Raw genomic sequence first — 16,967 nt, 5'->3', positions numbered from 1 at the left:
CGCACCATTTCGCAGCGCAGTAGCACCAAGGGCATCCTCTTCCGAGAGCACAAGAACTTTCGAAGTCAAATTATCGCGGACCGAGCGAACACCACGTTTTCTGCAGAACACCCGGAACACAGGGTCACGCTCATCGGATGTCGGCAAACGTTGTACCGGTTGCGCCGTTGCCACGGTTGCCACAGACGGCGGCGCTCGACGGCCCCGTAGCCCGGCGCCAATGTCGATCGTAACGCCGTGTTTTGAAGCGTTGGAAACAAGAACCCTACGCTTGAGCGCAGAAAGAGCGCCCCAAAGTAACACGGATGCTAACGGCTGTGCCCGTCCTAATGGCCGGAGTGCGTGATTAACATATTTGACGTCATCGTGACGTCACCCTGTCTCTTGGCGGCCTCTACCGAGGTTTCCTTGAAGCTGCGTTAGCCTGACCTCGTCTCGCAAAAAAGCCGGCGTCTGGTGGCGTGACGGAAAAATCCTGCTTGGTCGATAGGGTTATGACGTCACAACCACACGACCTCCCGCGAGAATTTCAAACAATTAGCAACGCCGACGTGAACGTGACGCCAGGGATGAAATGAAAGCGATTAAAACATGACATGCAATACGAATTAAATTTCACCGTATTTCCCGAATGATCTCGCTTTATAAATTAATTCAACTGCCTTAAAGAAAACCAATTGAAGGATGCTGGGCGAGATTCGAAACCACGACACTTCGGTGACGAGCCAGGCATGCTACTGTCTAGGCCACGCAAGGCACGCTTCAACGATGAATGAGAAGGAGCTGCAAACGGGGCCCGATAACGGTATCGCGTTCCACTGTTAAAGGATCCAAGTGTTTTTGATAAGTATGTCAAAGAACCAATTACAAAGCGTTCACATTATATGCCACGTCCTGCATGTTTTCAAGCTGTCAGTGCCCCAATTACATGTCCTGTTAAACACAGCTGTCTCGCGTACCCCAGTCTGCATGTTCCATTCGGCATCCTCTACTTTTTTTGTACCCTTAACTGCATTCGGTCTCAATGACATTGAATTATCTAGGCAGCTGTAGCAAATTTTCTTGTGTTCTCCAAACTACAGCCTGTAAACATTGACACGGAACCTGGTTTAAAACAAAAAGGGGTTACCTTAGAGGATGTGGATGACTCCAACTGCGTAACTTTTCCGTTCGATTCATCTTGCTCCGATAGCACTGCTTCACTGCTAAAAACCAAAAAAAAAAAAATTACTGGTATTTTTCTATAATTAATTTAGTATTAAGTGGCAATAATTTGTGGCCAGCGCTACACTCGCCAAATTTCTTTTCTACAAAGGAAACACCACACTCCCTTTAAGGTTGACTGAATTCTTGCTGTTCCAGCTGCCGAAATATACACACAACATGAACACTTTTTTTTTTACTTCCGGCGCAGTCATTAAAAAATCAACGTATAATAACTTATAGTTGGTATTCCTGATTCATCTTATCAATATTTATGGATAATCGTGAAGTCCACGATGCACCGATCAGAAATAATCAAAATACTTGTAATCATCTACATGTTTTCGTAATTTTGTAAGCCGTTGAATAATTGTATTTTGCAGTAATCCCAAGACTAAATTTATTACTTTTGGAAGTAATAAAATTACTTGTAATCGTTATAATATTAACCTACCCCTTCCCTTCCCCCTTAGTTTCCGAGTTTAGGACTATGTAGTTACCATATTTAGAGCAACAAATGGTGGGATATGTCAACCTAATGGGCGTCCAAATCTTGCTACATGAGACAAAGAAAAAACAATATAAAAAAAACGAAATACGGTGCCGCGCGTGCGAGCGGAAGAAAAAGGAATAAAAATAAGAGGAAAGAGAGGAGTTCTACATGGGAACTTCTTAACGACCACAACCAATCATCACATATGGCGCCCGAATGGGGACCAGGGTCTTCGGAAATTTCACGTTAACAACCTATATGGGAGCGGCGCTCCCTTCGACCAGGTGTCCACCAACCACTATTGCCTGGACGGCTAAGGATTCAAGGTAACTCCAAGACGGCGGAACGTTCCATCGAAGTTTTGCGAAGGCTGGATAACGACGCCAAGGACCTTGCTTACCAATCAGTCGTCAGTGACACGTAGTTCCTTAAGGCCGAGATGGAGCAGCAACGCCTACAGGTAGTAGAGGTCAAGAACGCGACCACTGTGCAACCGATCGATCGGCTGCAGGATATATCGCGCCCTTTCGACGACGCTACCAACAGACAGCTACAGGCAACAGATAATTTAAGCTGCGGAGTGCTGGCGCCTGTCGTGGATTGTCTTGATGAGCTCGAGGACACTGTCGGCAGTGTCGCTGTGCAGCGCGATCTCTTTTGAGGACGTTCCCGAGAGCAAGTTCGCCGAGAAAAGGACGCCCAAGGCACCCAAGAAAAAAGCTCCTGTTCAAGCTGAGTCAGCCGCGGACACTGCAGTCGCAACAAATCGGATTAAAAGGTCGCTGACCAGCGTGGCTGTCCAGCTCGGTTCCTTAGCTAGCAATAACATCCTCGTCTAATTTCACCAGATATACTTCAGGTTCCAGACGCTTAAATTCGAACCCAGTAGGGCCATCCCATTTATTGTATTCCAGCTACCATCTAAGGGCTTCATGTGGGTCAGGTACCACATAAAGACAACCAAGGTAACGACGTTAGAGCAAATGAAAACCGCTTTCCGTCGTTGTTACAGCCTGGACAACAAAGTTGCAGCGAAACAGAAGATGTTTGGCACAAGTCAGCGTTCGGGAGAGCCCTGCACAGACTTCGCCTTCCGCAAACTGGAGCTCATGGACGAGTGCAACTACCCGGATACGGAAGCGACGAAATGCATGGTTATTCTTTTAATACTCTCTGACAAAGCACGAAGGCACTACTTCTACAGACTGCTTCGTTAGATTAGTTGCTGGACTCATTCCTATACTTTGACCAGGAAGTCTTCAGCCAACCAAAGACACAGGCATTGACTGTAGCTGCACAGCCAGTTCTAGCTGCGCAGGTAACCAAGAAAACGCCCTCCTTCCCCCTCTCGAAGCAGGACCGGTCGCCGCCTCGTCGTCAGAACGCGGACGGAAGCCATTGTCACAGCCTCTTTCTTCACGCGAGAAACAAGAGAAGCAGCACGTGTCGGCAATCTTCGTTTCGTCACCCGGAATTTCGGCCGCTGTGCTTCAATTGTTAGAAGAGTGGCCACTTCGCCACGCGGTGTCAGCCGGAGTTCACACCAAAATCTTTGAAGTGGCAACAGCGCTTTGAGTCCGCTGCAGCACCCGGCACCGGCACCGGGAAACTGCAAAATGATGCCTCTGAGGCCTGCGAGAGGTCATTACTAGTTCGGCGCATCCCTTGTGGTGCAGCAGTAAGCACCGAAACAATTCAGGTTCAACTGAACGGACAGCCTTTGACAAATTTCCTGGGTTGGGGGCAATGAGGAGTCTTATCAACGTTTCCATCGCCAACCAGTTGCACCTTCTGATTCAACCTTCTTCTATCCGTCTCCATGGTGCAAGTGGTAAATTCCTCACAAACCTCAGCGAAGTCACTGCCACAATGACAGCTGATGGACAGACGCTCGACCAGGCATCCATCGCAGTCCCACATTTGAAGGAAGGAAAGTTCATTATGGGTGACAGCATCCTGACAGCGTGCAAGGCCATGATCGATTGGGGTCCAAATAGCCTCCCGATTCCTTCGCCTACGACATGTCATAATGTCATCTCGGCTACGGAGCAGCTGATACCTCCACGGTGCCGAAACCTTGTTGAAGCACCCCTGAATTATCCTGTCCGAGGAAAATCAACGAAGATAGAGGGAAGCGGCACAAAGTTGCTCTACGACTGCCACTGCCTTCTAGTTGAACCCATGGTTATGGATAAGACCGAGAGCACATTTTATGTAATCGCGACCAACATGAGGATTCATAATGCCAGGAGATTTTCACACTTCTGGACGGAGGTACTGACACACGTAAACAGCAGAGGCGAGCACAGCACAAGATCGTCGTCCATGACGAAGTCCTTTACATTAGGGATGAAGGTCCTATCAAGCAACATTTCTTGGTCTGCCTTCCTGACTCGAAGAGAGTCGAAGGTTTGCGCGAATTCCACGGAGGAAAGTACGGCGCACACGTGGGAGTCAGAAGCACCTTCGAAGCTATTCGCAGAAAATTTTCTGGAGACGTAAAGACATTTATCACGCATTGCGATCTCTGCCAACATATTTAGATGTCATCTGCGGCAACCCTTGTAGGGATGCAACCAATTGAAGTCCGTTCCCGGTTTCAAACGGTAGAGCTAGATATTTTTGGACCATCTAAGACATCTCGAAGCTACGACTAAACCATCGTCGTCATCGACTACCTCACGAAACTTGTTGAGGCCAAGCCTGTGCGGAAGATTGAAGTGGTTATGGTACAGAAATTCATCGAGCGTTGATTCGTTCCAAAGCACGGTTGCCCATCCGTGATTATCACTGATCGCGGCACTCAGATGATGGCACGCTCAATTTTGGTGTACCTTCAGCAACGTGGCATCTAGCAATCGCCTACGACAGCGTACCGTCCTGCTGCGAACGGCCTCTGCGAACGGGCGAACGAGACGCTCAAGTAGATTATCAATCTGACTACAGTCGGACACGACAAGTGGGCTGACGTCCTTTGCTACGTTGTCTTCTGCTGTAGTACCGGCCTCCAATGCACCGTTCGTCAGCCATTTTTCTTCATTGTCTACGGCCGTGACCCTGTGCTTGCCCTTAATATCGTTTATGGCAGCCACGAGCTCGCTGAACTACTTGATGCATCGGACTATTCAGTCTTTGTTCACGAGGGACTGAACCTTGCTTGAAACTGGCCGCCAAGCACATCAAGGTCACTCAACAGAAACGAAAGAGCTACTTTGACAGGGGACGCAAGGACGTCATCTTCGAGAAGGGTCAGCTCGTGTTGTTAAAGACACCACCCGTGAAGCTCAAGGCAAAACGACGGTTCACTGGCCCCCACCGAATTGTGAACCGGCTCACTCCTGTGAACTAAGGGATTGATTTCATGGACTGTAAAGGCTGCGAGGTAGTGCACGTGGAAAAACTGAAGTCGTATCCTACACCAATCGCTGAATTTGCAGAGCCTTCACCCGATGGCTGAACTTTTGGAATTTATAGTGTGTGCACTTGTTTATAAGGTTCCTTCTCATTTAGCATCTTGTATGTGCATATTTATTCACTCACTTGCATATCCCAGAGTGCGGTATTTGTTTAATGTTGTTTTAACTTTGTCTCACGAAAGCGAACTGTCGGGCCGACATTTCTTAAAACACCGGCATGTGACGAGCCGCAAACGACGGCTCGTGCAACTTGTGCGAGCTCCGTGGCCGCGCGTGCGAGCGCGAGGAAAATAAATAAAAATAAAAGGAGAGAAAGAAGCTCTGGATGGAAGTATGGAGGCTGACGCGTCTTTCCTGAGCTCGGAGCCCAGTTCTCTTGACGACCACAACCAATCGTCACACATTTACATGTTGTAGTAATTTTGTAAGCAGTTGAATAATTGTATTTGGCAGTAATTCCAAGAGTAAATTTATTACTTTGGAAGTAATAAAATTACCTTGTAACTGTTATAATATTAACCTACCTTCTCCCTTCCCCTCGCTTTCCGAGTTTATGATTATATAGTCATCATATTTAGAACAACGAATGATGCGATATGTCAACTTCATTAGGGCCCAAATCTTGCGACTAACAAAAATAAAACGATTGGAAGCGAACTGTGCAAAACGAGGTCAAGGTCTTTACCAGGTCTGTTTATAGAGTGGCTTGTGTTTCAAGCTGGAAGGATGATGTCTGAATTCTCCGCAATAAGCTTTCAATGCGAAGTTTGGTGAATAGTGAAGCGCCTGTGTATTCAATAACCACGAAAACAGTCGTCCCCTTCCTTCTTACAAATCTAAATTCGAATCTAGCACCTCTACACACTGGTGTCTCCAAGGTATGCAAAACCAGGTGATGACAAAACATAGGCTACGGTCAAAGCTAGGTTATTACAAAACCGCTATCCTTTTGTTACATGTAATAGGAGTGGTCGGCATTCTACAAGAATGCACCATTTTTCGAATTAAAGCTTTTTAATTTTTTTTTTGTGGGTGTGAAGTTGCGTGGGCGTGGCCCAAGGAAATGTGAACTTTCCTTCAGGCGGGGTAGCTACATTCTGCTTTTTATATTTAGCTACTGTGACCTATGTTAAGCTCTGGAAAAATTGCTTATCTACCCAGTGGCTTACCTTTCGCCCCTTAGTTCATAAAAAGAAGTCTTCCCCTCCCTTTTATAACGGCGCAAAGTGTTTCCACAAGTTTGCAACTAAGGAATCGTCGGACCAAGCCTTCCACAAAAGGGCGGGCTGCCAGAACTGGTGGATTTGAAAAGAATGAGTAATTGGAATGCAAAAACAGTCACAAAAAGTTTTCAAACTGGCAGAATAAAATATCGTTTTAAAAAATCTGAAGTAATCGGGAAAGAACAGTTAGTTTTCAGATAATGATACATTAATTTTTTTCAACTAATCAGATAAACAAAATAATACTTTTAACGACGAATAATTGTAAGTACAATTGAATTCTTGTAGCAACGTGTACAAACTGAGCTTGACTGTCTTTACAGGCTTCGAAGTATTCCACTACCAAGCATGCCGGCGCGAAAACACATTCATGAACGTCGACACCGAGAACGTTGGCACCTGTTGCCCTGCAGAGAAGATTGGCCCCCTAAACGCTGCAATTGATGTACCAATTAGATGCAGGTTTTTATTCATTCTGTCATAGATTTAATTCAACTTGGAGATTTGTTTCCAAGAAATTGCTTGTAATCATCCTTATTATTCTTTTGGTTTCTGTTTGAATTACTTTTAAATTAGTTCTAATTATAAAACTCCGTGTTCTATACTGCAGAGAGGAGTTGCAGGCTAAGCGAACGCCACCTAGAAGAATTAAGGCCCGTGAACATCATTCTCTTTTCCCATGGAATGTCATCATAATCGGCTCGCGGCAACTCAAAGAGAACCCCAGCATGACGCCGAGTGTCCTTCGATGCGTGGAATGAACTCGAGTCCCAGACCAAAGCCGGCACAGAACTCGGGTTTAATCTGTCTTCGCTCGATCTCGTTGGGATTACGTCAAACTTCTAGTTCACGGGCTTTGGCTATTCTAGGTGGTGTTGGTGAAGCTTACCCTCTCTCGTACTTCTTTTCTTGCTCGATGCGGTTACTTAAGTCAATTTCGTTAATTAAGATGCACTCATATATATATCTGAATGTCATTACTCGGATTTGGCAGGTCTCCTCTGCCCCTGACCCGCAATCCCGATGCTTAGTGTCTTAGGAGCACGTTCGTCTTGAAGCAGTTCTTCGAGGCTGTGGTAGACGCTCAGGGTGTTATTTTCCATCAATATCAACAGACTCATGTGCTTCAACTGGTTGCCCTGGTTGCTCACAAGGATCCGGGTCTGAAGAACAAATATAGTGGGCAATTAAATTAAGAGTAAAAACAAAATGAAAATGCAAAAAAACGCAAGAACACAACTAAACGCTGAGACGTATTGTAAGGCAGACTAATAAATAAACGAACTTGCTGGGAAAAACTTAATACAACAAAAACAAATGCAAAGGAGACGCTCAAAAATGCGAGAATTCAAAGAAGCAGACGACGGCACCGACACACACACACAGAGAGATACACCTTAAACAGATGTACAAACAATTAAAAAAGAAAAGAGAAAAAATAAAGCTAAAGTACAAATCAGTAAACAAACAAACAAACCTTCACAAAGCCACAAGCCGATTTTTGCTAAAACTAAGCTGGAGGAACTGCAAAGACGTTCTTTCACCAACAAGAGCGCATACGAATGAGTTCTAGCGCTCTCCCAAATCGGTGCACTCTAATGAACTACAACTGATCACCACCGATTTGGCTTAAACACTTAAGGAAACAAAAGAACCGAAAGACCGGCTACCAGTTTGCGCCTTCCAATTTTTCCTTGTTTCCTCCTTTCCCACTTTTTCCCTGTCCAATGTTGCGTGTTTCCTTCTCCCCCATGGTTAGAAGGATATTCTGCCTTGCAGATACTTCAGTCTGGTCGTCGGCCTTTAAGCGAACACATGACGATTCTAAACTAACCTTGTGAAAGCCTCAGTGTGGCGACCAACATTTCGCGAAGGGGCTTTGCTCTATTGAGGTGGAACAAATAGTTTAACAAAATTAACGCTGATACACATATTTGCGTTTCAATGCGTTGCGGTCACATGCGGCCGGAGCCTGCAGACCGTTGTGGAGAATATTTGTGCAAAGCTTGTGCACAGTATAAAAGCTGTTGTTCGCAGTTACGAATATAGACCGCGCTCTCGTCAGTTGGGGCTTTCCAATAGAAAGCGAAATTCATGGCAACGGGGTGGCGCCCGTCGACAGCGCCAATTGGGCCGATCTTGGGATGATTTTGAAAGCTTTCACGACTTCTCTCATCGCAGTTTTGAAGATATTTGCTCCCGTGGTTCCAAACGCTCCAAAACAAGAAAAATCAAGATCTGTCTCCGAACGGGGAACCGAATGAACGTCACTGACTTGCGCAGGCGAGCACGTGACCCTCGCCATATTCTCTTCGCTTCTGATAAGACCTGAATAAGCGCAGCCACATTGAGACTTGATGAGAAATCTAGATAGATATTTTGAGAAAAAAGAACCGTGTTTTTCGGCCTGGCAAAATGGACTATACACTGCAAAATGCCCAAATTCTGTGAGGAATTTACGCAGGCCGTTGGGGACATAACGCGGATGTTAACGTCATGTCCTGAAACACGACGTTGCCTGCATCAGAATATAATTGTGAAAGACACAGTTTCAACATGAGCCTACGTGCACCTAAGGCTAATGTTGTCAAAAAAAGAACATACATGGTGAATACTTGTGGGATTTACACCAGAGAAAACAGGAGTGAGCAAGAAAGATAATAGTTGTTTTCTCTTTCGTTGACAAGTGTTTTTTTTTACTGAAATATATTCTACAAGCACACCAATTATCAGCTCGTGTATTGAAAACTATTAGGCTTAAGTGGACGTCGGCTCCATGCAGAGTAATATCAAATACCTTGGAAACTAATGTACAGGAAGCTCCGGAGTGAAATGGGAGACGGAACTGGAAAGCGACCCTGGCGTCAGGGAGTGGCGAATTAACCATTTTCACGGAAATCTAGCAAGTGGGTCTGACTTAGTAGATATATTGCTGATCTATTACATATATCTTTATTGGATAAGTTATAAGCTCGTGATATTGGACGTCTTGGTCTTTTGATGTTGAAATGCAGTGTGCTGTTAGTGGTGTTAGGATTTGCATAGGGCTTGTCTACAATCCAAACAAATAATTACCAGTTTTCAACATGGTAATTTTTTTGTATTATTTATACCGAGACATAAATTATTAGATGGCATTGGCTTTAAGTGAACGTAATCGGTAATGAGCATAGAGTTTTGATAAGGTCGACATAAAATGGCTGTAAATGTCACCAAGTCTGCCAATGGCCATTGATAAGATAATTGCCGATCATGTGCTTGCTCCGTCTTTCTGAATGAGTTTGGCTTAAATTGACTATTCTTGGCTACAAGCATCTAGTTTTTGTACATATATATTTTTGATATGGCTGCAAATGGCTATTAATATCTAGTTTTGGAAAACTATGAACTGCTTTCTTTCTATCAACTGGAATGGCTTCAAGTGGCAATGGTTGTAGCATCTATTTCTGACCAGATATGATTTAAATGACTAGCAAAGGCAATTAGTGAGTGTAATTGACAATTAGGTGCTATTTCAGTGTTTATAACTGAGAATGACTTCAAGTGGCTATTATTAGCTATAAGCTTTAATTTTATTATAAGACTGGCTTGAGATGGCAACAAATGACTCTTTTGAACTTGTGTTGGTAGTTATGGGCTATTTTGAGTTTAGGAGCTGGAATGACACTAGGTTGCTATTCATGGCTATTAGCATATATTTCTAAACAGATTAGCTTCAAATGGCTAGCATGGCTATTACTGATTATAGCTGACAATTCTGTTCCCTTTCAGTGTTTATGGATGAGAATGATTTGATTGGCTATTATTGGCTGTACGCAACTTTTTTTATTAGATTGGCTTGAAATGGCTACAGATGACTATTAGGAACAAGTATTATTATTTATAAACCATTTCCGTGTTTAGTTACTGGAATGGCTTGAAGTGGCTATTATTTGCTGCTAGCATCTCTCTATTACCTGGATGGGCGTTAAATGGCAACTAATAGCTACTGGTGGGAATACTTGACAAGCATATGCTATTTCAATGTTTACGCGTTCCAATAGCTCCAAGTGGCTTTATTGGCTATGAGCATATATTTATAATTATATCGGTTCGAAATGACAGCCTATAGCTATTAGTGAAGAGGATTCGTAAATATATGATAATTTTGTTTTTACAGATGGGAAGGACTTTAAGTGGCTGTTACTCCCTATTAGCACCTAACGTGTGCAATAGTCGTTTCAAATGGCTATCAATGGTTATGGGCATTGGCAGCCGGTATTGTGAATGATAGTCACTAGTAGTCATAATGTAAAATTTCAAGCTGATTTATTTCATAACAAATGACAATAGCCAACAATATCACTCTAAGTCGTTCTCTGCCATCAGTATGAAATAAGGGAACATTGCGGCTAATATGCAGTAATGGCCTTTGCAGCCAATTCAAGACACTCAGGTCAAAGATAGAAGCTTATGGTCGATCACAGCTAGTTGAACTCAAATCTATAAGCAAACCAACCACATAAATTGTCAGCAAATAGTCACAATTTCCCACATGAACTCACTTCAAGCAAATCTGGCGAGGAACAGCGATCAAAAACCAAACATAACCACTTTAAATGAATCCAAAAATATTTGAATAGGACAACATGATCATTATTAGTCACTAATGGCCAGTCTGAACCAATTTAATCCACATTTGTTAAGATAACACAACAACCAAGATTGCTCAAGCCAATGGTAGCCACTTCAAGCCAAACTCATTAAGAAGATCCGAAATATTGTAGAATTAATTATACTCACAAACCGCCGTTGATAGCCATTTAAAGCCGATCGGTATAAGATATATGCTAATAACCAACAGTAGTTACTGGAAGTAATTCGAATTCCGCAACATAGAAATTATTTGAAATTTTCAATTACTAGTCACTAATAGCTTTTTTAGCCGTTTCGAGCAAGTGTAATAAAACTAGATGCTTACAGCCAATAATTGCCAGCTGAAGTCATTTTCATTTATAAACATCGAATATGGTCCACAATCGACAACTATATTCATCAATAGCCATTCACAGCAATATGAACCCAAACTGTTTAAGATAGATGCTAATAACAAACAATATACATACGAATGAGTTGAAGTTCTTAAACATAGAAATAGCTCGTAATTTTTAATACTAGTCACCAATACGAATGTTTAGCCATTTCAACCCAATCTAATAAACATAGATGATAATAGCCAAAGATACCTATCTGAAATGATTTTCATCCATAAACACCAAAATCTCACATAATTGTACACTTTATTCCCGAGAGTCGTTGAATTGAATTGAATTGAAGTTCATTTGACATATGAAATGTCTGGGAGGGAGGAGCAAAAGGTTGCCGAAGCTACCTGACGAGGCTCCATTCCCCTTTTCGGCGCTACAGCAGTAGCAGCAGCGGTGTGGAAGTCATACATAAAAAATGCAGGCTGAAAATATTTTACAGACACTGTTTTGACTTAAATTAAACACAAACAAAACACAAACTGAACACAAACCAGACACAAACTGGGATGATTTGCCTTAAATCGATTCATAAATTAATGCATAAAAAAGTAATCATCTGAATCTGGAGAGCATGAAGTAGCGGCCCAATATTTAAGCCGAGGCATTTAAAGGCATAGGCATTTAAAGCGAATCTGTTAAAAAATAGATGCCAATAGAAAAAAAATAGCCACATGAAGTCCTTCATGTTTGTATTCACGTAAATATCTAATTATTATCAATACTAGCCACTTACAACCATTTTGTAGCCAATTCAAGCCAACCGGGTCGGGACATGTGCTTAGAATCAATAATTGCCAATTCAAGCCAACCAGGTCAAGATATGTGCGTATAGTCGATAATAGCCAATTGACGCTAATAAAGTCAAAAGCCTGAAGTGAATATTAGTAATTTAAAGTCAATGAAATCCAAACACACTACAATTGCATACACTTTAAATTGTCTAACCCCTGGTACCAGTACTCAGTACCAGGGGTTAGTAATCTAGTACTAACCCCGTCAGTACTTGATTTTAAGGTTATGATTATAATGCAATCAAATGCAAAAGTGCAAGCGAGCTGGATAAGAATGACAAAAATAATCCCTGGAGAAGGGGAACCAGAGGGACAAAGGACAAACACATATCTCCAAACACAGCTAGGTGTCTGGTGCGCGACCGATCTATAGTCATCTCCAAGCCTATTCGGCCAAAAACTGCAAATAGACAATACCAGCCACTTGAGTTCGTTTATATTCAAAAAGTCATGAACGTCAGATTATCATCAATAGGACATTTTCATTAATCTTCATTCTGAAGCGATTTAAGGCGATTTTGTAAAGTACCGATACCAATTGCAAACAATATAGCCACTCGAAGATATTTTCATTCAAAAGTATGGAAATAGCGGATCATTGCGACAAATTAGCACTACTAGCCATTTGTTGCCGATTCAAGCCAGTCAGGTTAGGAATGGATGCTAGCAGGCAATAATAGTCAAGAATAGCCAATAATACCCAACTCAAGCTATCCAGGTAAATAATAAATGCCTATAGCCAATAATATTGTCTATAATAGCAACTGCAGTCATGTATACCCATTTCAAGTCAATATGACCAAGAACATATTCCAATAGGAAAAAGTGGTCCACCTGAAGTTAATCCCACCCCTAAAACACCTATGCCTCAGGGGTGGGAACAATTGTTACTATTAGTTACTCATAGTCAAGTGGAGCTCATCTGGTCAAGGACAGCTTCCAAAAACCAGTATGAGCCACTTGAAGACAATCTCACCCGTAAAAACACTGATAACACAATATAGTTAAATTTGACCAAATAATGACTTGAATGCAGATGAATAGTAAAATAACTAGGACATAATTAATAGGCTGAAATTGGCATATAACTACACAGGATCGTTCGCAAACAAGTTTACAGACTAGCATATGAACTTTCTCGAACAGATCAATTAAAACAAATGTGCCACAACCAAGTGTTTCCTAATTTCAATCAGTGGCTATGTATTTTTTAACGATAGTGTAAGGGGGAAAAAGAGTGGGGCACGTGAGTGATACGAAGATAATTTTCGACACCAAGCTGACCACTCGTCGCCAAGAGATGGCACCACTTCTGCGTATCCCGCCAACCCCATTTATTCTTTGTTCCATTTTCTGTATGATTTTGAATGGTATTTTGCTCATTTCGTTTTCAATTATCTTTTTTTTTTTTTTCTAACTTTCGCGTGATATTAGAGCCGCTAGCTTCACATTCTTACGGAGTTTGAGTTTTCTGCAACGCATAATTTATTCACGCGGGGCAGAAAAACACGGTTCTTTTTTTCTCCGGAACACCTGGTACCTTGTCGCGGTACGTTAAGGTAGGCTACGCGACGGCGCACGTCGTAGCGCAAGCAATTGAACACAGCCGCAAGGACGCAGTTCCGCACTCAAACACGTTGGCCACGCACATGTATGTATGGACACAATGGCGCTCCGTTGCCCGATGTTATTGTGGGCGCCGCCATTTTTGGTGCCTAACGAAGAACTGGCGCGATTAGCCATGGTTAGAGTTTCTAAATTACGACTTCCTGAGGTTTCGACACTGTGCCTGGAAGCTCAATGAGGTATTGATTTGCTTTGTCCCGAACTATTTCAGGAATTCTGGAGGACACAATACCGTTTGCAACCATTTTAAATTAAGCTTCAAGTAACTGGAAACAATTATTTTAAGCGCAAAGGTGTCTGCAGTTAATAGGCTGGTTCCATTGAGCTGAAGACGTCTAGTCTCTTTTGGGCGATGTCTAAGTACTGTTGATACCAGAAGAAGGTAAGTGGACTAATATTCTTCCAGTAGGGACTTTCTACTGGTTATCTTAAAAGTTTTAACAATTCCTAAAGCTGATGTAGCTAGAGAGACGTCGGGTGCAAGTTCATCTAAACGCGACCATACCGTGTCCTTCAGAAGGCCGTTACTCCCCAGCACTTGCTTGAATACTTTGTCTGCGACGGTTGGGTCCAGGGCGCTGAGCGGGTCGTCCAAAAGGTAGATGTGGCTGCGACTGTAGGCTGCTCTGGCCAGTGAGATTCTTTGCTTCTGACCTCCACTCAACGTTTCTCCCTGCAAGATTCAGAATTTTCGCCATGAGAAGTTGAGAGGAAAAAGGCGTCGTTGATGAGTTTTAGTAACATCCATGTTGAATCCAAAATGAAAACCGCATATGAACACCAGAATTCCGAGAATATCTTGATCGATGCCTTCGGTTTCAGAGCCATCTGTATTTTTTTACGTATTTTTTTAGGACTTTTATGTTTGGATAGCTTTGGGATTTCTTTTCTAATGCATTTTACGCATGCTGCCGCAAAAACGAATTTTGAATGAATAGACTAGAGTGTACCGTATATAGTTTAAGTCCGATGCTCATGCACGAGAAGGTTTCAACCTTGATGTAGACTTTCTCACCTTTTTTTTGAAGAGTTCAAGAATAGTATAATGCTAAGGATTGCTGCGTAGTATGTAAATACTTGTGTTGTCTTATTTCGTGCCAGTGTAACCCCATAAGGGCCTAAAGCTGTTTGAGACCCAATAAAGCTCGGATTGATCGGCTAAACTAAACAATCAATATAAAACAAACAATTTGCTAGAGAAAACGATCCCTGGATAAGGGGAACAAAGGACAAACACAAACCTCCGTACTCAGCTAGGTGACTGGTGCGCGACCGAAAAAAACCCTCTTCGTCCGGGTATCGAACCCGGGACCTCTCCATTTCCAGTGGAGCGGTCTACCAACTGAGCTAACCAGGGGTTAGACGTCAGTAGAGCAAACAAGTTTTATCAGCGGCTACCAGTCTACCACCAACAAGGGTGAAACTACTAGATTTTAAAGTTATGATTATAATGCAATCAAATGCAAAAGTGCAAGCGAGCTGGATAAAAATGACAAAAACAAGAGGGACAAAGGACAAACATATACTCCCAACACAGCTAGGTGACTGGTGCGCGACCGAAAAAATTTGCCTGGTTCGGGTATCGAACCCGGGACCCTCCATTTTCAGTGGAGCGCACTACGAACGGAGCTTACCACGGGTTAGACGTCAGTAGAGCAAGCAGGTGCTTTTGTGTGTTTTTATGTCTAACATTTCAGTTAGATATCCAGACGAAGAGTAAATTTTCAGCGAAAAAATTGACACCTATTTTTTAAAAATTTTGAAGTGTTTTCCACCAACGGGTAGACCATAATGGGCACTACGAGGGAGTTTACTCATTCAAGATTTTGACGGAGGTTTGAAGTGAAAGATTGCACACGATATAAACGTTGACTTACAAAATGTTTTGCTCCGTGCTGTTTTTACTTACCTTTTCCCCAACTTCGGTGAGGTCACCAGCAGGGAATGTGTTGATGTCGGTAAAAAGTTCACAGGCCCGGAGCACGCTGCTATAGCGGGCAGGTTCGAAAGACTGACCAAACACTATATTGTCACGGACAGTCATGTTGTAAATACAAGCCACCTGAGGAACGTACGCCACCTTGCCCTGTAACCAAATTAAGGATTGCACTTAATGTGACTTGCGTAAGGCAATATTTGTTTACAGAATTTACAAAAGCCAAGTGAAAATTACACGCCTTATAATCCTCAATCTCCTTTTTTTTTATAAGTAGGGTTTTAGCTACTAAACTCATCGTTTTCATATTATGGACGCCCTGTACATACAAAAAATGCGTGTTAGGCCCACATGGGGAAGACGGCAACGAACCTAAATGATTAAGGTAAAACAAACTAATTTTCTCCTGGGAACCATTCAGTGCAATGAACAGCAAAAATATTGTGTGTGATTCCTCTTTTATTTTAGAGCAATTGAAAATAAAAACAAAGTATTTCCAAAAGGCTGCCAAATATGTTTTTTTATTAAATATAAATGCTTTTTTGGAACGAAACCTCAAATGTCGGAATGTATATATCTTAAAGCATATAGTGCCAAATCTGGTTTTGACGGGACAATATTAAGTACAATCTTTGTTGCGCACAAACTGCAAAATTTGCACACAAAAAAATAAGTAAAAAAAAACGCGTTTGAAAATGTGTGTATGTTTGTACAGCCGGAAGTTCGTCAGCCCCAATGGGTGTCTGGTGTCTCAGCTGGAGATGAAAAATTCAGCCGGTGCAGTAGATTCGCTACACGTTAACGTGCGCCACGCAGTAGTGATACACGTCCGCATGCAGGGTAGGAATCGAACCCAAGATCCCTGGGATCTGCCGTGCGAGCTTTCTCTACACGTGCTCCGATCTAATTCGTTTGACTAATACCAAAGGTATGTAGAGACGGTTTCGAGGGGGGAAAACTCTTTTAGTTTAATAAGATTAAGCGCTGAAAACCTAAAACCGAGAGAAGCCACAAGTCCAAGAGAAGATGGGGCGTTCCGCAGTGCTCGGGTCAGAGCTATACTCAATTTCCCTTTACAGATCCAACTTCAGCCGACGTTACGAGCCACCCCAGCGAACTCAGCTCTGTGGACGTAGCACGTGATACCCCTTTCGCTTCTCAGTGAACTCTCTCCACGGTCACGCAAAAACTTCAAAGGCCCTGGATTAGCTCCGGTGGCCCGTATCATCCTCTGAGGTCGACCGTAAGTTGA

At 42.8% G+C, this 16,967-nt stretch overlaps 1 protein-coding gene across 1 annotated transcript in view; it reads right to left on the bottom strand.

The window, feature by feature from the left end:
* Nucleotides 1-988: 988 nt before the first annotated feature.
* LOC115308988 (ATP-binding cassette sub-family C member 2) overlaps nt 989-16,967 on the bottom strand; it is a 34,351-nt gene continuing 18,372 nt past the window's right edge. Inside the window, exons 6-10 of the mRNA XM_040210719.3 lie at nt 15,689-15,865; nt 14,285-14,452; nt 7,317-7,498; nt 1,130-1,205; nt 989-1,009 (exon numbers count right to left, since the gene is read on the bottom strand). Coding sequence (XP_040066653.3) covers nt 989-1,009; nt 1,130-1,205; nt 7,317-7,498; nt 14,285-14,452; nt 15,689-15,865 — 624 coding nt within the window. The remainder of the gene's footprint in view (nt 1,010-1,129; nt 1,206-7,316; nt 7,499-14,284; nt 14,453-15,688; nt 15,866-16,967) is intronic.

This window comes from Ixodes scapularis, unplaced genomic scaffold (assembly GCF_016920785.2).
Source record: "Ixodes scapularis isolate PalLabHiFi unplaced genomic scaffold, ASM1692078v2 PGA_scaffold8__174_contigs__length_109621045, whole genome shotgun sequence".
Lineage (NCBI taxonomy): Eukaryota > Metazoa > Arthropoda > Arachnida > Ixodida > Ixodidae > Ixodes > Ixodes scapularis.
The sequence above is the reverse complement of the archived record's forward strand: the minus strand, read 5'-3'. Positions and strand labels throughout refer to the sequence as shown.